Source organism: Erithacus rubecula (genome assembly GCF_903797595.1).
Source record: "Erithacus rubecula genome assembly, chromosome: 6".
Classification (NCBI taxonomy): domain Eukaryota; kingdom Metazoa; phylum Chordata; class Aves; order Passeriformes; family Muscicapidae; genus Erithacus; species Erithacus rubecula.
In genome coordinates this window covers 55,383,473-55,409,119 of record NC_136688.1, presented here as the reverse complement: position 1 = coordinate 55,409,119, position 25,647 = coordinate 55,383,473, and the positions used below count along the sequence as shown (strand labels likewise).

The 25,647-nt window shown below is 43.0% G+C and overlaps 1 protein-coding gene across 1 annotated transcript in view; it reads left to right on the top strand.

The window, feature by feature from the left end:
- MNAT1 (MNAT1 component of CDK activating kinase) overlaps positions 1-23,929 on the top strand; it is a 114,429-nt gene extending 90,500 nt beyond the window's left edge. Inside the window, exon 8 of the mRNA XM_079309338.1 lies at positions 23,470-23,929. Coding sequence (XP_079165464.1) covers positions 23,470-23,590 — 121 coding nt within the window. The 3' untranslated portion in view covers positions 23,591-23,929. The remainder of the gene's footprint in view (positions 1-23,469) is intronic.
- Positions 23,930-25,647: the final 1,718 nt, after the last annotated feature.

Sequence of the window (25,647 nt, the reverse complement as noted above, 5' to 3'; positions counted from 1 at the left end):
GGGAGTTTCAATTTGTTTGTTTTAAATCCAGCCATTGCTGATATTTGTCAGCTGAAAGTGGAGGGTGCTGTGGAAACCTTTTCAGTACTTAAAGTAATTGCTTTGTAAAATAGGAAACTCATTAGTTTAAAAAATAGTTTTGATATATTGACATTTTCTTCAGTGAAAGGATTTGTTTAAAATAGTGTTGGAGTAATTTGAAAGTGTGCAAGAACAAATACAGTGTTGAAAATATTAGCAGGTTAGATTTATTATGGAGGTTGATGTAATACACTTGCTACATCAGGCTTGGTTGCTTTCATCCTGGAAGTGGTAGTGAAATTCTGTATTTTAAATATTTCTTCTTCTTAAAAAAAAATTAATAAATAAATAAAAAGTATTTTAGTCACTGCTTTTAATGACCCATCAGTCAGAAATTTTTATAGGTGTAGCTTTTGTTTTTTTGCTTAGGGATCAAGTCAGCTCTTGTCCTGGTGGTGTTTCTTCTAAGATGATGCTTAGGGGTGAGCGAATTCTTCAGACTCTGTAACATCCTAATGATACCTGGTGATGGTTGTGCACTTGGTCTCCACTATTCCTCTGCAGAGGAATATATATACATAGAAAAATTGTATAAATATATAACCACAGGGTATGAGGACTGCCTTCTGTGGCAAACAAAGTAGTCTCCTTTCTTTCCTTCTTGGTCCCTGTACACTCAGTGGGAACAGTGGATATACCTGAGGAGACAGAAGAGGGTGAAACCTGTAGAAAGAGGGGTCCCATGTCTTGCTGGCATCATTCCACTAGCCTGGATTCCAGGCACCTTCTGAAAGCTGGGTGAGCCTTTCTGGAGAGATGGAAGAGGTGCTGTGCTCCTGGCTCCAGTGCAGGTGCTTTTCCCTCATCTCCAGAATCTCTTGACATTAATTGAGATTCAAGACAATAGTTTCTCCATCTCTTTGTTCTTTTCCCTAAACCTGGGAATCTTACTGACTCCTCTGTTCTCAGGAGCATCGACCCATGCTTTAATTTTTCCATCAACTTTGGAAAAAAAAGCTGATATCAGCATACTTGTGTTTTTAATATTTATTGAGAATTTACCAGGCAGCCTCTATACCTTGGGTTTGTGCCAACTCTCTCTACTGGGATTGTGTCTGCCTTGCATAGAGAAGGTTACTTATGGTTTCCTTTATTTGCTACTGCTGCATTTGTCTAGTTCTCCCTTAAAAAGATGCAGGAGGTGAGTGCTGGCTGCTATCTTTATTTTCTGACTCTCTTCCAGAATTCATGAGGAAATGCTGCTGAATAAAGCCAAAAAAATTCTACACCTCTTCTCCCCTTCCTGTCATTAGTAGGTTCTCTCTCTCTTCCCCCTCTTTTCACATTTAGGGCCCTGATGGATTGGGCAGACTTCTTGCTCTGTGGTCATTGATTCTACTAATTGTCAAAAACTATTCCAGAAATGAGAGAAGAGATTTTGCACTCTGAGGCCATCTCAAAACTTGGAAGCATAAAGGCTCTGCTGTTCCAGACTCTCTTCAGCACACAGTTAATTTTGGAATGAGAAGTCCCACAGATATAGAATCCGCAAGCAATCTGAAATATGGAAACCATATCTTGCCTTTTTATTTTTTCCCTTGTTCCATGATGTAGGTGCATCCTGCTCTTTTTTTCCCCAGAAGGAATGCAAGTCTTGTTGTGAAGGTGTGAGTGCAATGGGGAGTTTGCTTTCAGGAGTCTGCTGTGACTGAGCAGTCCCTTGCCTTGAGCAGTTTGGGCCATTGGATCTTTCTTGATCTTGTGGCCTTTTGTCTAAGAGCAGTCACTGAAGTTTTTATTTTTCTATTTTGCATTTATTGCCCGTCTCTTTTTTGCTCACTCAGAAGTGCTCTATAGATTTTTTTTTAGGTCTGCTGTATTTACTCAAGCCAGGCCTTGGAAAAACTTGGTCTAGCAGAAGAACATACAAAATTGGTGTTGTCCAGTTCTACAAATATCTGAGTAATTGACAGTGTCCTGACAGACCCTGGAGCTGACAGCAAGGATAGCTCAGGGCAGCTCCCTCCTCACCATTTTCATGAGTTCTCAGTCAGCACCTCCAGACTCCTCCCCTGCCTTCCCTAAAGAGCTGTAGGAAGTTCATGTGTTCCCTGGCTTGTTTTTGGCTCTGGTGTCAAAACACTATTCTGTACAATTCCCATTTAATTTGTTTGGTTGATGAGGGTGGTAGGTTTAAAAAATTATTAAAAGTTCCATTCAGATCCAGTTCTGCTCCCACCCTAGCAGAAGAATTTCTAGTGGCTTCAGTGGGAACAGGATTGGACCTTCCAGAAGTCCTTTAATGTTCCTGCCCTCGGGCAGCCTGGGTGGATACACAGAGCATGAACTGTGTGTGCTCACAGGCTCTTCCATATATTTGAGGAGGTGTTCACATGGCTCAGGGATGTTTGCAAATGGAGCAAAGGAATGCAGCTACCTGTAGGACAGAGGGTGGGCAGCACCCTGTGCTGGTGCTGCAGGTTCTTCATCCCTGAGTTTGTAGATATTTGGCTTTTCTGGGAGCTGTTGGCTGCTGGTTGATTTTCCTGTGTTTCGAAACAAATGCTGAAAAATTGCCTGGAGCTCTCTGCTCAGATCAGCTGCCCATATGTACTACAGCAGGTTTTACAGGCTGTCTGCCCTGGGAATTGAAGACCAGAAAAAGAAAAGAACATCAATGTATTTTCTTTTAATGCTATTTTTCTCTCCTTAGAAAAAGACTATGAATGGGGCTAGCCAATAGATGAGATGTCAATGCTCATGTATGGCTCTGTTTTATGCCTTCCTATGCACGTGTGCATTGTTTCTTTTTGTTTTTTTCTTTCTCCCATTGCTGCTTTGGTTCATTATCTGAAAAATGGAAATACCCGATTTGAAATATCAGCATTAGGTTCTGAGGAAGTATTTGCCACTTCCAGTAAAGAGAACCACACAAATTGGAGTGGTTGGGTGGAGGTGATACTACAGGCTCCTGGTGTCTGCAAAGAGCAGTGCATCCTCTATTTTGGGCTGCTTTGAAGGATGTTATTTGCAACAAATCCCAGAGTTTTTGTTGACTCATGACTTATATTTTGGTTTTATTCAGCATTTTTTTTTCGTCCTTTGAGGGCTCCAGCAGCTGAAACAGCATCATCTTACCACACGGCAGTTTCAGCTGAGCCTGGTGTTTGAAATGGCAACACTGCTAAATGTTTGTGACTTGTTTTTAGAACACCATTTCAGCTGCCAGTTTCCTTGAGAAACTAAAAACAGTATGAAAAGCAAGAAATACAAATAAAGGAGAGGCTTTAAAATACTTCTGATGTAAAAAAACCCACAAAAATAAAACAAAAAGCATGCTGAATTCAGCAGAATTTCTTGAATAGGAAAGTGACATCTAAATAAGCGTGCATGTTCCTTGATTCCTTTCACTTTTTCTCCAGCCTATACATAAACTCATTGATTAAATTCTCTCTTAATGAGCTGTTTCAAAAAATTTTGCATTTCCACTGATAAAAGGCTTATGTGCTCCCAGAAGAATAGCTGCCATGTGGTAAGGTAGATATAGGGGAGGATGAGAGTCCCCCAAAACTCTGCTTCCTGACAAAGTGGTGAAGAAGCTGCAGTGGTACCATTAATTTTTCCAAGCAGAGGGTAGGATCTAGGGCACCAGGAATAACTGCTTTGAGGGGATGATCTGTGCACCCAGGAAAACTGTTGTTTCTGCTGGAATTATTTTATCGATATATATATGTTTGTGCATGCCTGTGTGTGTATGCAAATATTGTTATGGATCATTTTACATATACAAGGTGATAACTCCTTGCTGTTATTGCTGTTGTATTGTTAGGTGTTCTGTAGGTCTGGCAGTGCAGTGATTTTTTTTTTTTAGCAAGTGCATCTGAAGCTGTTTTGCCCCAGAAAAGAGAATGTAACACTCAGAGAACTCACTGCACAAAACCAGGGTGAATTCTGAATTCCCCTACTCGACTTTGTGTCTGTACCCACATCCTTACCTCCAGAAGGAACCAGAGCTCAGGTTTTGTAAGTCAGCCACCATTATCTATGTTGTTTCAAGTATTAGTTAATTTGTGGTACTGTGTTTGTGTGACCTGTTCTTAGCTCCTGCCTGTGTGACCTTTGCTGTTAAGCTGTCTCTAGCTGGAAAAAGTCCACTTTAGTTACTGCTACACAGATTAGTCTGAATCATTTATCCATTTCCCCAGCCCCCTCAGTTTTTTTGACAGATGTACATTCTGCAATGGGTGACTTTTATATTTTCTTTCAAATTGTAGATGAAAGTTGTTGAGTGTCACTAGGATAAAATGAGATCCCTGCAGGGAAAATATCTCTTTGGATGATGAATCCCCATTTACACTTACTTCTTAAGATCTATCAGTGTAAATCATGCTTTATTTTTTTTTAAATTTTTTATAGCACCTATGAAAACTGATTTGAAAATATGGTACTTTAAAAAAGGAAATTACTGCCTGATTTTGTTGTAAGGCTAAGGGTGAGCTTGAGCTTTTCATTGGGGTGTGTTACTGAGGGACATGTTAATTCTTGGGGTAAAGAAATTTGAGATCAATATTGGTTCAATCCATAGGAATATTTTCAGTGGCAGTGCATTAAATGGACAGGGCATACAGTGGAAACTTTTGTTTCCAGGGGGTTGAGGGATAATAGTTCTGATGCAGAAGGATTGCTAACTCACAAAGATGACCCACAGGACTCCTCTGGAAATATCACCAGATTATTTTCCTTGAAAAAATTGAATGTTTTTTGTTTAAAAAATGAGGAGTTTGCATTGATGCAGATTTAACCTCCATAAAGAGTTACAGGAAAATCCCACAAAACTCGTGGCTAAGTTTGAGTGTGGGGCTATATTTGAGATGGCTTTTGGGGCAGCCCAGGCTCATGTGTGCTCCAGCCTGTGTTGAGTAGCACACAGGTGGTCTGGGAAGAGCCAGCTCTGCTTCCCCTGTGGTTTTTGCTCTTCCATGGCTCCAAGTGGTAGAACCTTTGTAGTACAAGAAGTTTTCACTCACAAAGGGCATCAGGTTAGCCTTTAGTAGATTTATGTGCCATAATATTTAAGCCTTTGAAAACCTGCACAGTGCTGGGAGGCAGATAATGCAGTACTTGTACAGGGCTACTTCAAAGAGAGCTCCATGGATTGCTGGCCCTGCTGCTGAGAGATCAATCCAGTCCTGTGCTCTGTGCCCTTCAATCACATCAGCAGCCTGTCAGAGGTGATGCACTGCTCCACCAGCTCCATACAAACATCACCCTCATGCTGGTAGGAAAGAGATTTTATTGGACCAAACCCCCTTTATCAACAGTGTCCAAGTGCCTTTGGTGCTTTACTTCAGAATAGGTCTGTGCCCCAACAGAAGTGACATTTTCTTCTGTGATGTGCTCTTCTTTGCTGCTCAGGGACATCAAATCTGTGGAGTGTAAGTCCCCAGAGACCTTGATGTTGTTTCTCAGTTATGCATCCAGTGAGTGCTCCCAGTCCCTGGCTGCCACCTGGGAGAACTGCATTTCTGGTCTGGCTGCTTTTAAGAGTTGATTAGGAGGAAAGGCATTTCAGTAGAGAAGTGTTTTCATTCCTGCATTACCCACCATGCTGCTTTGTGTTCATGGTTTAACTGGAGAACTGCATTAAGCAAGCTGTGTGTGTTGCCCTTCTCCCCTCTGCTGCCTTTAATTACCAGGTTTATACATTGATGTACAGCAAACATTAAATTGGAGCTAATGGGAGGTGGGTTTGGGCCTGAGGTATAGTGCCTGTAAAATGTGATGAGATCTGGCAATTGGCTTATGATGCCAAAGAGTGGCATGGCATGCAATCTAATGACATCACATTGAATGGTGTTTCACAGAGCACTAATATTTTATTGTAGCCTTAAGATAAAAAGCTTGCTTATAATAATGCATAAACATGTATATACCTGTTTATGGCTGTATGTTAAAGCAGTGACCCACACTTTATCTTACATTTCTTGTTACAGTAAGGAGCTTATATATCTTAATAGTATGAGAAATTGAGCAGTTAAAGAACACAGAGCAGGAAAAAGAACTACTTAAATTTTTTACAGATGTTTCTGATGATTGAAGACTGAAGGAGCTTCATAATGAAATAGCAAATTGCATGAAAGAGGTTAAACTTCAGTACAAAGTTAGGCTGTATTTTAATATTCCAGGGGAGTGTATACTAATAGAATAATCACTCACCTCTTGTCTTGCAGCTTTTGACTTGACATAGCCATGGAACTTCCCTTTAAAGCACACTAATTTCTATATAAGCTGTTTGATCTGTCAGGAAGGTGTAGGAGCTTGTGTCAGACTTGAAGAAGGGAGCAGATTCAGCTCTGACAGATGATGCAAATACAGTGAAGTTAATTGACTTTGCCAGGGGAGAAAATTCTTCCTCCCAATTATGTCAAATGCCAGACAACTTTCCAGAGGTGTGGAGAGAAACGTGCCTAAAGGACAATACTGACATTGCTTTTCTAGTAGGTGCTTGCTCTGCTTTATTTTTATTTTTAACTTTTTTATTATTTAAGCTTTCAGAAATAAAATAATAAAATCGACTAGCTCAACTACCTGTTCATTAGAGGATTCTCAGACCTCATAAATCCATTGCTCTTCTGTGGCCCTCTAGGATTTTCTGCCTGGTTTTGTGAAGGTAAAAACCTTCAGGAGACTCTGTGGAGCAGGGAAGTCCTGAGCTTCTTATTTTTCTGCCAGTGTTAGGTGTTCTGCTTCTTTGGCTTCATCTTGGCATAATTTAAACTCTGTCAGAGTCAACAGGCTTCTGTCACTTTCTAAGATTTTAGAATTTGGAAGGCAGAGGAGAGGACTGGGCTTTTCACTTTGTTTGCTGGTCCCATGTCAGACCTATGGGTTGTCTCATACATGAACCTCTGCAGTTTTGTGTTCCAGCACCACATGATTCTTTTACAGAAATTTCCTGTCAGTGGAGAAGGAGCCAGCAAGGCTGTCATGGTAGAGGTTATTGTTTGGAGAAATAAAACTCCCCTTTTCTCCACTCTGACACCTTTTCCTCTCTCAGCCCCATTTCTGTTTTACCTTCATGAGTTTTTCCACTGCAACTTGTGACAAGTGTTCCTGCCAAGAGATGATAAATAAAATAAATAATAAAAGGGATAGATGCAGACAACTTTTTCTTCTCTGTCACCTTGTTGTGAGGTTGTGATGGACAGCAGAGCACTGGTGGGCAGGTTATGCACAACCCTTCAGTTTTGTTTCACAGTGAAAGTAGAATCACTTTGTGTTCTTTTCTTTTGTGGCCCAAATCTGCTCTGTAAAACTGGACTCCCTGTGTCTCACTGTTCAGTAACTATTACAGCTTTGTCAAGAATATTTTGGTAAATCTGACAGTGTTTATATTTTATGTGGTTGAGTTTTTTGGTTGTTTATTGCTAAGTTTTTTGGAATATAATTGCAAGTCTAGCCCTGGACACTGTAAAACATTTCAGAGGTGTGTGGAACAGTCCCTGCCTCAAGTGGAAGATGCCATCTTTAAAAGAAAAAAGTTAAATAGTTGCAATGGTAGCAAACTATCTCTTTTTTATTCCTCCTGCACTTGACTCTCTTCCTGCTAAATGTGGCATTACTGTCAAAACTTCTCATTCTTTTGGCTTCTCTCTGTCAGTAGAACTGTTCCAGACCTTTCAGTAGCCAAAAACTCCATTCTATTTGTGGGTTCCAAATTTTTGCTCATCCTTGCATCTGGTTTTGTAGCCTTAAACCCCAGATACTTTCAGATTGACACAATATTGATCACAGTTGCATTTGGTTAAATTTGAGGTTAGTTTACATGAGTCACTGATGAAATTGCATGTGACACTTTTTTAGACATCAGGAATTCATTATCTTTAAAATTATTTTTTGAGAAACTTTATTCAGCCAGTAAATATACTTTTATTAAAACAAGCCCTTAGTATGCATAATTAAGATTTGGAATCATGGTGTTTGTTTTTTCACATTTTTTGGAGTGTGCTTCCAGTTTAGCTAAACTAAACACCATTCTATTTAGGGCATAATTTTAAAAATATTTTTTGTAATTCTGGCAGCAAATGCTGTGACATTATAATTATGCCATAAGCATTCAATGTTTATCCATCATAAACTGGCTGTAATCCCAGTTCTGGAAAATAGCTTTCTTGTTGCTCTGGATTCTTCAAGTGAAGGGGCAATTTTGTCTGCAGAAATGATTTTTTAAGGAAATCCACCATTTGGGTTAGTTACATACTAAAGCAACTCAAAAAGAGAAGTCTGTCTCTTCCTCTGAAGTCATAAATGATTTTTGAAGTTTCCTTGAAGGAAGTTCACTTTTAAGGCCAAGTTGAACCAGCAGATACCGTTCAGAAACAGACTCAATTTTTGCATATATTAAAATATTTCACTCATTTAACCACCTAAATTTAAAAATGGGAGCTGGTTAAACCAATACAGGGTAATGTTGTTAACAAACCTGTAAATCTGAGGGTTTGAAAGCAAAGCAGGATGCAGTGGTTCACCCTGGGGGTTGATACTGGGACCAGCACCCTGCTCTTTCCTGCCTGGCTGTGCAGGGATGCTCCCTCAGCAGCTTTGCAGGTGATGCAAAGCCCAGAGGAGCAGCTCAGGCACCAGATGGTTGTGCTGCCCTTCAGAGGGACCTCAGCAGGCTGGAGAAATGTCACAGCAATCTGAGAGAAATGCAGGGAGCTGCACCTGGGCTGGGTTAGCCCCATGGGGCAGCCTGCTGGGAAAGCAGCTCCATGGGGAAGGGACTGGAGCACCCCAAGGAGCCAGCAGCCTGTCCCTGTGGGGATCCCAGGAGATCAGGGAGGTGGTGATGCTTCCCCTCTGCTCAGCACTGGTGGAGGACACATCCTGAGTGCTGGGTCCTGTCCTGGCATCCCTGGGGCCAACATGGACATGCTGGAGCAAGCAGGGGTTGGGGTATCTGTCATGTGAGGTGAAAATGAGGGAACCTTCAATCTGGAAAGGAAAAGGCTTGGGAGGAACTTGTTGATATATGTAAATACCTGATGGAGGGCAGGGAGTGAAGGGACAGAGCCAGGCTCTCCTCAGTGCTTCCCAGTGAGAGGACACAAATGGAAATGTATGGAATTCCATTGGAATGCATTTACTGGAAGGGAGGTCAAACACTGGGACAGGTTGTCCAGGTAGTTTGTGGAGTGTTCCTCCTTGGAGATGCTAAAACTTGACTGGATACAGAGCTGAGAAACCTGCCTGAGCTGACCCTGGACTAAGTGGGCTCCTATGTGCCTTCCAGCCTCAACCTTCTCAGTGTCACTGTCCTGCTCTAATTGCATGGCAAGGTGAGAGAATTTCACAAATAATCTCAGCAACAACATATGTAAAGGGATATTTTAAAATAAAGAGATTATTTATTTCAAATTGATGACTTCTAGAGCAGAATCCACTAGGAAGTGTCTTTTCTGTCTGCAGTCTGCCTTTGTCATCTTAGTTCCTTTTTCCAGAGGTCTTAGAAGTTGCTGTACCAGTTTCTCAAGTTGAGTGTTGGATGCTGAGGCTGGAGTTGCCATCAGGTGTGGGCTTGGTAGCATGAAATCAGTGGAGCTGCATTGGTGTGAGATGTGATGAGTGGTAGAGCTGTGTCACCCTGAGATTTCAGAGTGCTGAACTGCCTTTCTGTTCATGTATCCCCCTGTCAATTGTGTGCTTTCACCACTGAGTTAAACTCTCCAGGAAAAAAAAACCCTCTGAAGTACAAAGGTACATCTGCTCATAAAAGAGGAGCAAATTGTCAGTGTCCTGCTGGTCCCACTGGATTGGCCAGGCTCCCTTTTCTGCTCCTGGAGAGGGATGGATGGTTGGGCTGGAGGGAGCATGAGCTTGACCCAGTCCAGCTCTCCTTAGGTGTACTGTTAAACACCTTTCTCTAGCTCCTACTCAGGGTATGATACTGAGCTTGGATAATGCCAACCAGATAAAAATCCAATTGTCTGTAACAAACATAGCAAATGGCATCACTTTGTTGTAGCAAAGAGCAAAGGGTTTGTCGTGCCTTTGATCTCTAGAGTGCTCTGATGTGGTGAGCTCATCTTGAGGAAGCACTAACAGGCCTTTCCTTGAATTTTGTACTTAACTCGATGTAAAAGGAAGAAGGGAAAATGGAATTGAATGTGTGCTTATTGTGATAATTACTTTCAGTCAACAATTAGCTTGCTTTTCAAAGTTCCTGCACAGGACTTGGTATTGGGATGGGACATTGGCAAATGACTTTATTAGTTTTCACTGAAAATTAATATGTCTGTCAACTTTTCACTGTTTGGCTCATTTTGCTCTTCAGATCAGTAAGACTGCTGGCTTCCCTTTCAAAGCTAATTTTCTTTTTCAGTATATTTGCTTATGTGTCTTTAATCCTTCCAGTTACTGCTTCAGAAGATGTGGGAAGGGGAAGAATACTTGGTCCCTGAAGGTTGCCATGAGCCAGTCACTGCTCGTATGAATGAAATATTTTCATACACCATAAAACTTTATCTCAAAGAAAGTCTTGAGAAGTTAAAATAATGGTAAATGTTCTCTAGACTAACTCTTGCAAGGGCTAAATAGCCTGGCCTTGGTCCAGGAAGGCACTTAACAATGTGCTTAACTTTAAGCACATTGAATATTCTTCCTGGCACGAGTGAAAAATCAATGAGGCTGCTCACATGCTTAAAATAAGACATGTGCTTAAGTGTCTTTCTGGACCTCAGCCAGAGCATTGAGCCTGTGAGATGAGCTGAATTCTAACTGTGGGCAAAAGGCAGTAGTGTTTCATTTTGCTTGTCTTGTGCCTTTCTGAAGAATTCATTGATATTGTCTGTGTTTATTTTAATTGGCCTCCATTTCCCATCTAAGCCCTACCAACTCCAAGGCTCTGGGAGTAAAATAGATGTGCAACTTAGGGCTGTCAAACAGCTTGTCAGGGGTAGTACTTAGACTGTATATATTGCTCTAGAGCAGGAACTGAACTTCAGAAAAGCTGGGAAAAGATGAGGTGAAACATGATTGTTTTCTTTGGTAGCCAAGGTTTTAATATAGAGAGAAAATGAAGAGGAGAGAAGAGAAGGGCTGGTGACACGTCACACCTTTTCAGTTAACATAGTTGCTTCTTACGAAACATTAAAGAATGCAGACAGATGCATTAATAATCTGCTGGCAGTGGCTGTAGCCTTGGCAAGTTGACTTTCCTACCTACTATTGATTTTTCTGACTCTCAGGCAGTAATTTGCAATGGGTGGTGTGATCCCTTACCCTCAGAATGGGCACTGAGAGGAGTTGTCACGGCCAAAAGAATTTTTACTTTCTAACCAACCCCTCCTGTTTCTTCAACAGCATCTTTTCCTGCTTAGATGACAATTTCCACTGCTGACAACTGTGAATGATAAAATACACTATATTTAAACACAAACAGCCTCCTTGGCTGGAGGTGCAAAATAACCCTCTACAATGCTCTGTGCTGGCACCAGCCACATTTGGGGAAGCAGCCCTCAAGTGCTGTAAGTTTGGGGTTTTACTGCTTGGCAAGTGGAAAAGAGTGAAGCCATGGGCAAATCAGAGAAATCTTCAAACTTACATGTCTAAGAAACATGAGTGTCATTCTTCCCCTGCAGCCTTTTGTTTCTCAGTATTTAGACAGTGCTTGGCTTTTGCTTTCTCTCTCCCTGTTTACAGTTTCCTCCTAACATCACCAGGCCAGGGGCACCTCTTTATTTGGTTTATACAGGATGAGAGAGAAACTTAGGGGGGGTTGAAAAGAGAGTGGCCAGAATAAAGAAAAATGCAGCACAGATGTTATTTAAAGGGTTAAATATGCCAAACTAGAAACAAGCAGTTGAATTTTGTATGTAGTTACAAAAGTATTCCTGAAAATGCAGCTCCATGAGGGAGCAGCTGCCACTCTTATCAGATCTTTTCCACTTTGAGTCTTGAGCAGTTTTGAATGAGTTTGTTTGTAGATTTTCTTTCAGCTGCAGAAGTGTGTTTGCAGAAATGCATAGCACTCCAGGCTGGGTTTCAAGTTTGCCTCAAGGTAATTCACAGTGTTTATTTTTATTGTGTATTTGTGCTAGTGCCCATTTATTTCTTTAAACAGTGAATTTCTTTTTAATTAAATAAAAGCTTAATAAAATCACCTGTCACATACGGAATTTCATCTGAATTGAGTAAGATGTGATTGAAGGTTTAAGTTTAGAAGGTGTATTCACGTTCTAGGATAGCTTAAATGGTGAAATAATGTGCACTAGGGATATCAGAGCCAGAATTAGAACTGGAAGAGTGGATGGAAAATGGGATCTCAGAACTGTTTTGCTTTCAGCTGTTTTCCCCTTAGCTTTTCTAAAATCAAGCTCTCAAGTAGTTCTGTGAATGTATGTCTGCAGGTGTCTTCAATGTGACAGAGCCTTCTGCCACCTAGTGTTACTGGGAGCTCTCCTCAGCAGGAGAATTTATTAAATGTCATTTTTATTAGCAATCCCCACTAATTTCTGGGCACTTTCTGTGCATGTTTAAAAAGGCACTTCCTGCACCAGTTTCAGAATCAGTTCAGTCAGTAGGCACAACTTCTTTGGAGACAGATTCTGGGGATGCAGTGTGCAAGTTCAGTCGAGTTGTTAACAAATAATCCATGGAGAATTTCAGCAGTTCTGGATGTCACTGCTCTGTAACAACTCTCTTGGTATTTTCTCTCTCAAGTGAAACTAAGGGGTTCTGCCTAACTCAGCACACTCCTGTTTGATATTTGTGCTCTGCTGTTTCAGGATATTGGATTAGACTGAAAGCAACAGAAAATTAAAATTAATTCAACAGAAATCATATAAAGAATGATTCAATTTAGACACTTAACTCATTGTCTTTTTAGAAGAGTAAAATGAAGTTCTCCTATCATCACTGCATTTTTCCCCTCTAGAAATTCTACCAGGGCACAATAGAGAAGGACAATAAAATCCAGAGAATTTCACCCAGATTTCACAATAGAATTGTTAAGCTGTTAAAACAGAAAAATAGTCTTAATGATGCTTTATATTTATGCCAAATAATAATAACTTCTACCATATGCTGACAGATAGGAGGAAATGCCTAGGATTGAAGGAGTAGTTTTTTCCCCTTCATTCCCCTGTAAAAAATATTTTCAGGAGAACAGGGCAACTTTTCCCTCTTCCCCCAGCTGTGGGAGCTGTGACTGGGGCTGTGCAGCTCCTTTGCAGCTGGGGTTTGAGAGCTCAGCCCTGCCTGGGGCAGATGCTCTGTGCTGTTGAGGAGCTCTTGCTCCCAGCTCCTGCCCTCTCTGCTCCCTCCCTCCTCTTCCAGTCATGCCAGCCTGGCTGAGAGCTGTAAACCTGATCCTCAGCATCAGCCTGAAATGCTGACCTGACCAGCAGCAACCAGAACCTGAGGCTCATGCATTAGAGCACAAGTCAGCTGCAAGAGAAAGCAGCCTGGTTTTCACCTTCTTTTGACCTGAACAATCTCATCTTCTTCAAATACTGTCATTCAAACTGCAATATTTGCTGTCAACAATTACACTGTTCACATTCTGCCCAAAGAAAATAACTTTGGGTTCTTATTATCTGAAATGAATAACTGAGAGTTTGTAGTTTTTCATGTGAGATAATTATTAGGTTTGGCAGCTTACTTACCTGATCAGTATCAGCAGCTAAAACCCCTTTAGAAATTCTTGTGCTATTTTGTTTGAGTCATATTCAACTGGGATTGCCATATGATGTGAATTCACTGCTACTCACTCAGAACAGGGGATGCTGTGTCACAGTGAAAACAGAACTGACTTTCTGACTGGGGAAACTGTATTTCAAAGCTGAGGTTATAATCACTTTTTCTGTGTTCATATGTTTTTTTCTATTGTCAGTGATTTGGGGGCAAAGCCTGTTGCTGTGCCTGGTGCATGAATCACCCAGGGGCTCTATTCTTCCCTGCTGGGACTAAAGCAAGTCCTTAAATGCAAGAAAAACTTTAAAAGCATTCTGCCACTTCATTTTCCAGCCTTGGGCCTGCAATCAGGGTCCTTACCAGCATTCCTGGAGCTAAAAAAACCTCCTGTCTGCTTGGAGCCATCCTGGACTCTGCAGTTGTGTCCTGAGCTAGTGGGTGTCATCCCTGTGTGTGGCAGGGGGTTGGAACTGGATGGTCTTTAATGTCACTTCCATCCCAAATCATTCCATGATTCTGTGATACAATCATGACTGTCCCTGTTTGTTGCCTCAGAACAGTGTGTCAAGCAAAATGTGCTAAAAAGAGGGAGAAAAGAAGTGTCTGCATCTCCATCCTCCTTCTGTAGGTGTTCCTGACTGAGTGCCCTGTTCACTTTGCCTGCAGATGCATAACTTACATGGAAGCTGATGCTGGAGGAATCTCTTTCATGCAGCTCTCCCAAAGCCCCAGTTCATCAATATGGATCTCTGGCTGTGCACTGGGGGATTCATGGTGCTCAGTGGGGAGGCTGGAACATGGAAAAAAGGCAGAGTGGGAGGAACAGGAGGGAATTTTTATCCTAAAAGAAGAGTTTGTGTGTCCAAAAGAACAGTCTTTTAGAATGAAAGCTTTCTTCTCCCTTCTTGCCTGCAGAAGGGATGCTGTATTCCAGGGAAGCATTCCCCCAGCCCTAAGACACAGTGGTATCTTTAAAACTGGACTTGCCCTATTCTTACATAAAAAAGATAAGCCTGTGAAAACAGTCTTGACTTAGGTAGAAAGTTACAAAGCAGTGGTTAACTTCCTCAGAGTTTTAATAAACATTTAAATTTATTCATGTTCTTCTTGTGCCCTTTGTCCTAAACACAGTGTGTGGGAGGAAGAGTGGAGTTGGAGGACAGAGATGAAGAATTTGGAACTCATTCTATGCCAAAGCATTTCCACAACATGTTAGAAAGCGAGCTGCTTTGCAATTCCAGAAATGGTGGCTTAATGAAATAGAAAAAGAAAAAAAAAATCCAATATGACAGCTGAGAAAAGTCCCTTGTGTTCAATGACGTTCTTCCCGGGGTCAGGTACGAGCAGAGCCTGATTTAGCCACAGGATAAATGTAGCTGCAGCTCTGCAGGGGAGTGTGACCCAGGGCAGCCCTGCAGAGCTGTGTCACTGCAGTGTCCTTGTCACAGCTCGGGGCTCCTCGGGCGCTTCACTGGCAGCTGCTGGAGCCCTTTGGCCGGGGGCTGATGGATTTACTGCATCTGGAAGTGCAGCCCCAGCCAGGCAGAGCCCTGAGAGGACAGACAGCTGGCAGGTGACCTCAGGAAGGTGACAAATGGGGGAGCAGGTGCCCCCTCATCCCTGCCCCTCTGCAGTTACGGAAGGCGCTGGCGCTGAAGGAAGGCTTCCTGTGAGCAAAGCTTCCCCAAATAAACACTCACCTCTTGTTACAGCTGAGTGCACGGGGGGAGGAATCCAAGCAGCTCCTCGGGGAGGAGTTGAAGCAGAAATCCTTGTAGTTTAAAGGGGAAAAAAAATTAATCCAAATGGGAGTGCCTGTGCATATTTAGGAGCTGGCAGGGATGTGTGCGTGGAGATTCATGGTGAGCAACAAGGAACAAACTTTGCACAGCACAGTCAGTGATGGCTCTTCTCTGACATGTATGGAACCATCTAAACAACCAAATCTTGTTCTGGGAGGAAAGTGAGATGAAGAACTGAAGAAAGAAGTCGGCATAGAATTTGTGTAAAATATCCTTTAGTGAGTTGAAACACGTGACCAAAAATAAGTTGTTTTTAAGTTTTTAAAGTTGCCTTTAGTTTTCCTTTGCTTGTAAAGGATTTGTGTATTTGCAGGTTCTGCTTTCCATTTCCTGTTTTTAATTTAAAATAGGCAGCTGTGTGCTAAAATGAGGAGAACCTCCAGATAATCCTTGTCTTGAATCCACCCTGCAACAGCACAGAAACCTATAACCCATGTTGCCTTAGAGCTGCTGAGGAAATGCCTCCTTTTTCTAAGGGCTCATTAGTGGGGTTGTGATGTACTTTAGCAGCTTCAGGGCTGCTTGTTTTCCTTTTCAACATAAAAAACCAAAAAACAAAAAACCAAAAAACAAACAAAAAAAACCCCAACAAAACAAGATGACCTCTGTCATCACTTTAACTTTTGAAACTGTGTGGAAGATTTCCCACATTAGCTCAGAATCACTGAGTGCTCCAAAGACAGCACTGGCTGCTCTCCTGCACTGGCATTCACATTTTCTAAGGCTGGAACTGTTAGACCTTGTCTGAAGTGATGCTGCTTGATCAAATGTTAAGAGAAGCTGATTAAATGTAGCATTTGATTATTATCAAAGGGAATATGCACACACCCAATATTAATTGTGAGCTCGTATGAGGGGCAAAATGTATTTCTCAAACATGCACTGGATTTACACGTGGGAATTCTTGTTGAATGTGAATCTCTAGCTTGGATAACTCCTCAGTGAAAAGAGGTGCTTTATTTAACTTGTTAACATTTGTAACATCTCCAGGTGCAATTGGATTTACAGTTCCTTTTGAAGATGGGAATAGGTCAGTTTGCACCATTTAAGGGGTTTATGTCCCATTTCAAAGTAGTTTTTATATCTGCAGTTTAAAGTTGACAGTCTCAAAGTCTGTAGTCCATTGTACCTGGAGTTTATAGATTTTCTTATCAAGGTGGTGCCTTCTTGGGTAGGGCCCTGCAGAGGGACTGGAATTGTCCAAACCTCATTTTTTTGGCAGTGCCTGCAGCTCCTGTCCCAGGGCTGCATCCAGCCTGCAGCAGAGGAAATGTGCAAAATGCAGATCAGGGCAGAGGAGTACAAAGCTTCCTTTATTCTATAAAACCTTTTTCATTGTTAGTTTCCTGTCTTTACACTTTAAAACATCCACTTCTTTTAAAATTATATCAGTTTCTGGGAGGCGGAAGGCATTTCTCCCTTTCCTTTGATCTCAATTTCTCTGTTGCTTTTCATCTTACCTCAAGGCAACAGCACTGGCTTCTCAGTTACCCCAAAAGCAAATGTTTATGTGTTAAATAAATGCAAGTACCTGAGTCTGGTCTCACATCTATTTAAAAAACTAGGGCAGCAGTAGAATTGCAGTGCTGGGAAAGTGCTGGAGAGCCAGGTGCTCTCTAAAACTTTTCTTCCTTTAAAATTCTTTTTGTTTTTTTGCCAGTAGAAGAGCTGGTTGTTTTTTATGAGGAGCACTGGAGGTCTTAAGGAAATTTCCTTCCATTCCCCTCCCCAGTGTATTAGCTTTTCAGTGGAAATGTTTGGTCTCTGGACTCTGGATTCCATCACCAAAAGAGGAAGTTTTTAGGGAAAGTAATATGGGAAAATCTGATTCTGTTCTCTTCCCCCACTGAGGAAGGCTTCTGTGACTTTGGGTCTTTGCATTTATAGGTTTTTTTTGCTCCAAGGTTCACAACTGCACTCACCAGTTCACAGGTAATCTGTAATAAACTCTCTGAGATGGGTCATTAGATAAATCTTACAGGTCATGTATGGGTTTCACCATTAACAGAGGAAACAGTTTATGTGAAACATCAAATAAAAGTTCTGTAGTTTTTATGTTAAACCCTTGGAAATACCTTTACTGGTCACTGCAGCAGCTGACTGGGAGGGAGCACTGAGCCCCAGGGTGCTGCTGGGTCCTCTTGCAGCAGGACACTGGTGACTTTGGGTTTCCAGGACCCAAAATGTTTGCCCTTTATATAAAGGGCATTATAAGGGAGAAGAGATTGGGGGGAAAGAGGGGGAAATAACTCATCACTAATTTCTACCTTTGGAGTCAGAACTGGCTTTAGCAGTGACAGCTGTTTCATGGCTGGTATCACATTTTGAGTTTTGGTTTTTCTTATGCCTCTTTCAGTGTCTGGTAGCAGAATTCTGTCCTGGTCCATCTTAGCTGAGGTGTGCTGTGGTGGACCTGTTTTGTTTTAATTTTAAAGTACTTTGTTTCACCATACACAGTTTACACACATTCCTGCCTTGAGAAAACTCTGACAGTGTTTGAAACAAATTGCTATTTAGCAAAGCACATGGAAGAGGTTAAAAAGAATCACTAGGAGTCCTATATTTCTTCTATTGATTTGCTAGGTTGGGGCATTTGCTGTCTTTTCTACTGGGAAAGTTTATTTCTGGTAGAACAGAGTTCTTCACTCAGAAAACCTGAAGTGTAGAAATAAAAGTTTTAGGAGCTTAAACTGTCAATTAGATTTTTTCTTAATCCTTAACTGTAACAAAAAGAGATCCATTAGAGACAGAAGGCATCTGCTTTTGCAGCATTTATTGCAAGGTGAAGGCACTAAATTTCCTTGCTGGAAATCAGAATTGTGATGAGTAAGCAATGGTTCTGTGGCAGGTTCCTGGGCCAGGGGTGAGTGAAATGGGCTGAGCAAGTTTGTGGCATGGAGAAGGGTCTGGCATTCATCTGACACCTCAGAGAGCAATTTCTGCTCACTAAGCCCTTAGAAAGCAGCACAGGGCTATTAATAATAACAACTCAGCCTGGCTTACTAAGCTGAATGTGCAGAGCAGTGCTGCCTGCAGGTGGGATTGCAGGGGCTGCAGGGCAGTGCCTGTGCTGGCTCACTTGTCTTTGGCAGGATTTTTTAGCATCCAAAACTCTGTTGTGGTATTTGGAGTGACTTTTCCTTGTACCCCTGCACTATGGGCTGTGTTCAGTCCATAAGGTGCCATAATCTGGGTGAAAATATATTCTTTATCTCTCTGCCATATTTGGACCTCATCATGCTTAGCCCTGTTTTGACATCCAGGGTAGCATTGAAAAAAACCCCAAACAAATAACAGAACTCCTTCAGTGATTGGTCCTGTTAAATAGATTTTCTCCCATTTTGCCTGTGTGGTGTGGAGGGTGGGGGACAGGAGTGGCTGGTGGCAGGTGCCTGGCTGCTCTCAGGGCTGGCAGTGTGACCTGGGTTGGGCTCATGAGGAGCCCTTGCTGAGCTCATGGCTGCAATAAACTTGAATTCTGTGTCAGAACAGGCTCTGTTGGTTTGGGTTCAGCAGGATCTTCTGATACCAGTCATAGCTGGTGGGTTTAACATCGAAATACAATCATACTGCCCAAGTAGTGTCTGCTAAAATGGATGAAAATCTGTTTGGTTTTGGTTTTTTCTAATTTGAGGATCAGGCTTACAGCTACTCCCTGGAATGATGAATTGCTATTCTGGATTTGAGTACCAGCTTTGTGCCTTGTGCTTTTGCCCTGCCTTACTCATCATATTAATCTGAGAGAGGGAGAACCACACCACATTTGAATAACACCCATGGAAGGCCTGTTCCCAAATGCATTTCCTGGGGCTATTGAATGGAGAACAGCAATGAACTCAGCCCATTTTATAAATAAATTCTGTTTGGCTACATGGACTCACTGGTTCAAAGGAAAACAGAGCTGAGCAGAGGAGCTCAGTTTGTACCTGCTCAGGGGCTGGAGAATAACCCAGGCCACACATTCCTCAGCAGAGCCAGACCAGACCCAGTCCAGCTCCTCACGTGCCTCTCTCCTGACAAGAGCTCACCCTGAGCAGCACAGCAATAGCTCATCCTAGGGATTGCTAAATCCAATGAAAATGCTGTCTCCATAAAGGCTCAGGAATGCAGCAGCCTGTGCTACTGCCTTGCTAATGCTTCACACAGTTTTCCAGACTGGAGTATTTTGCTTGCTTTATGCAACCACTATTTATTATTTATATGATGAATCTGGAAAATTTCCCGGATCTAATGTCTGCCCCATTACTTTCTGTCTTGGATACTGTGGATAATCAGATGAGCAGTAAATCTAGTCTGTGGAATAAAATTGAATTATTTCCTTTTTTTCCTCTGTCAAACAACTTGTGGATGTTTTTTTCTTTTCTTCACTCCAGTAAAATACCTAATAGGTAAAAATAAATCTATATGCCAAACACACAGTTAATCCAGAAGTATCTCTAAGTGTTGCATCTGCAGAAACCCCCCTGGGAGTGTATTTATGATGGGCAGCAGAGAAGATGGTGTGAAACAATCCCTAGCATTGGCACTTTCAGCTGGATGAGTGAAGGGATATACTGTGGGGTGATTTGGGTTTGTTGGTTGTATATTTGGTTCTTTTTGTTTAAGTGGGGTTTTTTAGCTTTGTTTGGTTTTTGGTTGGTGTTTATTTTAGCCAGGTTTGAATGTGCTGTTTCTCCAATTTCTCTGATTGTTTCTGACATCTCTCTGGAGCAAGACCACCCTGCTGAGCAGTAAGGGAATGTTTGCCAGTGGCTCTGAGCTGCTCTAGGGTCCTCTGGCTCTGAGCAGGAGCAGTGCCAGGGGAGCTGGGGCTCCTGGGCCATGCTGGGGAGGCACAGGGGATCTCATCTGCTGCCAGGTGAGCCCATGTAGCTCTCCTGTCCCAGCCTCTCCTGGTGAAGTAATTGTGACACAGCCTTGGGAAAAGAGAAAACACAAAGAAAACCCTCCCAGGAACAACCAGCTTGATTCTAAACCTCCACACCAAGGCTGTGAATCACACCCCTTCCCTTGAAAACAGGAGGGGTTTTTTTGTTGTTTTTTTTTCCTCCCACCCCCTCCATGGTGATGAGAAGCTGAAGGTCAGGAATGAGCCCCCCAAGGCTCGTGAGGAACAAAATACGACGTGTTTTAACTGATGTGAAAGGTTAACGGGGAAGATCAACATGCAAAGGCTGCAGCCCAGGAAAGGGGCTTGTTTGAGCCTGAAGCAGAGCATAGGCATTGCTGGGAATGGGAAGTGTGAAATGGTGGGCCAGGGAACACACAGCCCTTTAGTCCTGCTCAGAAATAATAGTGCAAGCTTTATTTAACTTCAGAGTTTAGTCTGCCCTCAGTAAAAACAAGTTACATTAAAAAACTGTGCACCAGAAAAAGCAAACCTCTTTTTCCTGGTTTCTGCTTATAAGATTTACAGGTACTTAAAATAAACCTATGAAAAACAGACCCAGTGTGCTGGAATTTGCTAACTAGTGAGAGCAATTACCTCCAGGTCCCAAGACCTAACGGAGCTCGGGTTTTTTGGAAATAAAACTTGGCAAGCTCTTCTTCCTGCTGCTGTTGTAAAGGTGTACATGAAAAGATGTGCTGACCTCTGCCAGAAACCCCAGGAATCCAGTTCAGAGAGATTCTCCTGTGGAGGGGATGGCTGGAATCAGGCAGCACAGATGGGGACCCGTGAGGAAAAGCAGGCAAAAAACATTCACTTCTCATTGTGTGGCTTCAGCGTGGCAGATTCTTTGCAATTGCCTGGTGTACCACAGTCATTAAATGGGTCAAGAGCAGTAAGTTCAGATACTTAACAAGAAAATAAAGACCTCACTTGACAGCCAGCAGCGGGCTGTGCTTGTTTCACAGGAGTAAGGAGAATTAGGGCGGGTTGGGCAGTAAAAGGTGATGGGGGCCTTCTTGGCAATGGTTTTGTATTGATTCAGAGATCACCTCCCAATTCACCACAAGTGCTGCAGTGGCTGGAAGTCAGGTTATGAAACTAGTGCTCCAATTTCAGATGTCTCAGGAAAAGGGAGGCAATAGACTGTTTTTCTCCTCTCAGTGATATATAAGTAAGAGAAGATAAGAAAAGTAATGAGAAGGACACAACCGACCTTTTTAAATAATGAAATGTAAAATAATCCCCTTTTCACTGGACTGTTTCATGCATGAGGGGAAAATGAAGTTGTGCAATGAAATAAATATGATAGAAGTGAAAACCAAGATGGGAACTGATTTTTATAAGACTCTGTTTTGGAGGGTAGAGGTAGTTTCACACCAGCGTTTTGAAGGAAATTATTTGTTATTGTCAGTGCCCATCATTCCTGGCTGGGGAAAGGAGCTCCTGTTTCCCACACTAGTTTTAAAAGTCCTTTGGGAAGGATGAGATCTTCCTCTTAAAATACTAAGAGACAAGTAACAAGAATGTTAAAAAAAATTTAAAACCTATAAAATGTCTCTGCCACAAACTAGGAGCTCTCTGCAGACCACCTCCCTTTGCAAATTAAAAGATGGGACCATCTTTGTTGCTGTGTTTGTAGATTCTTTTGGACTGAGCACTATTAAAAGGGTTTATTTTATTATTATTTTGTGCTCTCCTGCCTGTGTCTGTGCTGATAGGAGCCAGTATCTGGCAATGAGGGCCAGATTCTGTCACAGCTTGGTACAAAACAGCTCAACTAAGTCACAAGAGGTAAATTCAGTCTCAGCTTCAGCATCTCACCAAGAATCCCTCAGAAACATTGCTCATGTCTGTGCATTGTTATTAGGTGCAAGAAATACAGTTTTTAAAACTGTAATTAATTATTTCTCAGTAATCTCTTTTTCTATGCTTTTATGGCATCAATGGGTATGACTGTTTATTACATCTTACCTATAAAATCTGACCTGTTTTATATACTCTTTATGGAAACAGTGTACAGTCATAAATTAAAAGATGCAACTGTTTTGGATATTTTACTGGTGGTCCTGTATTTTCCTGCCAAAAGTGCAGCTGGTTTAGGTTTCTCAGGATAACATTATAAAAGGCTGTGTGCATTTTGCAAGTTTATGCTTGGATTGCCAAGCCAGAGGTGGAATGACTCAACCTTCCCAGGAGCAACATGTACCAAGTGAGGAATCAAAACAGCAGCTCAGGCACAGCCCCTGTGGAAAGCTCTTTGTGTTTGTGGGGCTGTGTCTGGTGGTCAGGATTGAAGATGGTTCTCGTGCTGGCCCTGCAGGGCTGTGGATCTGCCTGTTTGGTGGGGTTTGGGTGGAGAATCTGTCTTGTACCTCTCATGGGGTGCAAGAGCTGTGGTGTTCCAGTGTGGGATGAAGCCATCCTGTACCAGGAGCTCTCAGCGTGTGTGGCTGGGGTGGAGCCCTTGGAGGGAGCCAAGAGTGGCAGTGCCAGCACAGGCAGTTTGTGTTTCCATGTCAATTCCTGTTCCCACGTCAACTCAACACTCTGGAAGGTTTGGGGTAGAATTAGATGGCTCTGCAAATGGGTGATGATGCCTAATTAAGTTTAGAACCTTCTTTAGCCAAGATGATGATGGCCCCACAGATCTGACTGCCGGGGTCAGTGGGCTCCAGGCACAGGTCACAGGCACAGACAGCTTGGGGAGTGCCTGGCATGAAGTGGCAGAGGTGAAACCCTCCTGTTCCTGTGGGAGTGCAGGAAAGCTCCTGGTGGTGTCCTTGTCTCGGCAGGAGCTGTGGGAGTGGGGAGATGAACCATCCCCAGGGTGATCACAGAGGACACAAACCCCTGGTGCCATAAACCCTGTGCCAGCAGAGCGCTGGTGGGGCAGCTGCCTGCAGGTGCATCACTGCTCTAACTCATGGCAGTTCTATCCTGATGTGTCCAGTGGGAAGTGGGCAGCTCCATCTCCTTGCTTTCTCCTCGAGCAGCCTCAGCTGGCTGCCCTGTGCCCAGGCTGTTGGGTGTTTCCCTGCTCTGAAGTCCCTCTCTTTGCTGCAGGTACCTGACCCACGTGCGAGCGGCGTCTCCGCAGGACCTGGCCGGGGGCTACACGTCGTCGCTGGCCTGTCACCGCGCCCTGCAGGACGCCTTCAGCGGGCTCTTCTGGCACCCCAGCTAGCCAGGGAGCCCAGCCTGCGACAAGGGACCCCCAGCAGAGCCAGGAGCCAGCCCAGCCGGCAAAGGGGGGGCGGGATCGCTGCCATCGGGGCTGCGCTCGCTGCTCCGTGCCCCCTCTGCTGCAAAACCAGCTGCCTGCAAGTGTTAAAGGGAAAAAACAAACCCCATGTGCACCAGAGCTTTGTGAAATGGTGGATACATTCTTGTGGAGGGGGAAACTCGTTAGTCATGTGGCACTTTGCTGAGGGAGGCTGAAGCAATAAGCCACATCTAATGGAAGATGTGAATAACTCAGCTGTGTACGTTTGAGGCTTAAAGAAATACACTTGTAAATTTTTTTTCAAATAAAGCCAGACTTTAATAAAGTTTGTGGTTTTACTCTTATTGCAGGGTTTTATTTGCACAAGTATTTAAATGCCATTTTGATTATAACATTTAGTGTCAATATTCAAGCCTACATTTTCTTCCCATAAAACGAGTTTCCCGAGTTTAGACAAGTGGGTTTTTCCTCCTGCCAGCTGGATGAGATGAGAAACTCTAGAATTATGCTGACACAACTCTTGTGTGGGATCCTTCCTCCATTTGTCACTTGGTTCTTACCTTTGCTTGGAAAACAAATCTTTAGCTCCAAGTCTTTTAGCTGAGGTACTCCAGAAGCAATCTAAGAAACCTCAACACAACATCAAGTCACTGAAGAAGTCAGAATTGTGGGGTACCCTTTTGTTTGTTTTGCTTTTGTATGTTTGTTTTTTCTTGTTTATTTCCATTTGCAACTTTTCTGTCATAAATTCAGGAGCTTCCTTTGGTCTCAGGGATGATCCCTGTCACCTGATGTGATCCTTTTTGTATTCCTTGCCTGCTCCTTGTAATGGAACACTGACCAACTGCAGGAGATGGGAAGCTGCTCAGGGCAGCCACCCTGGGCCGTGTTTTACAGGCCCCCTGCTCATAGCTGTTGAATCCTGCTCTGAGCAGTGCACTAGATGGATGTATTTTTTGTATGCTGTAATAAAGAGAAGTATGAGATCTATTCCAGACTTGGTGTTTTCTTATTAAAGGAAACAGGGGGAGATGGCAAAATTTCCATTGCTCTTTGAAATGCCCAGAACAGCTGCTGACAAGGAATGTTATGGAAGGCAGGTGAGGAAGAGATCAGATCCTTCCCTCTTCTCTCTCCCAGGCTCACCTAGACTGGCAAAGATGCACCTCACCAATGATCTCTGTATTCACTTTGTAAAGCCCCAGGTCATGCCCTAGTGAATGCACAAGTGCATTTGTACATTAATATTTATAATTTCAATACACTCATTAACTTGTGTGTAGCTTGGCTATTATTTGTCATTTATTGCACACAGAATTGGCAACTGCACAGAAAGCTGGAAAACCCCTGGTTATGAATATAGTGATGTATCTGCTAGACTGGATCTAAACTGAAGTTATGCTGCTGGAAGAGCACTGCCATTCAGTCTTAAGGGAAAAACCCTTTACCAGTTCAAATCCTCCCTGCTCTGAGATGCTTTAGTGAAAATGAGAGTTATGTATTTTACAGGCCTGGCCCAGAAATGGTGATCAAAGCCTGGTTTCTGTTGGTGCAGTGGTGCCAAGCCCTAAATGGAGCTGTGAAGCACTGTGGAGTCACAGGGCCTGTGACAGGCAGTGACCCCAGGGTGGCTGCACCATTCCAGGGTGGTGGAAGGCCTTACTGCTCCAGCAGTGTTTGTGGGGGGCTCCAGAGAGCAGGAGATGCCTTGAGGTGTTTGTGGAAAGGCAGAGGTGACAGCAAACAGGACAGGCAGCAGAGCAGCAGCGAGGTGGGGCAGGATCCCAGCACAGCACTCCCAGGCTGGACTGCAGGGAGGTTCACAGCCTGAGCAGGAGTGCTGGGGCTCAGGGCAGGCCAGGGAGGAATCAGGACACCCAGGGAGTCAGGATGGCTCCCTGGGGGTTGATAAACCTGATCCTGCAGGAACCAGGCTCGCTCCAAACACCGGCTGTGCAGCCAAGGGAAGGAAAGGCCATCACACAGAGCCATGAGCAAAACAAATCCATGGCCCTTGG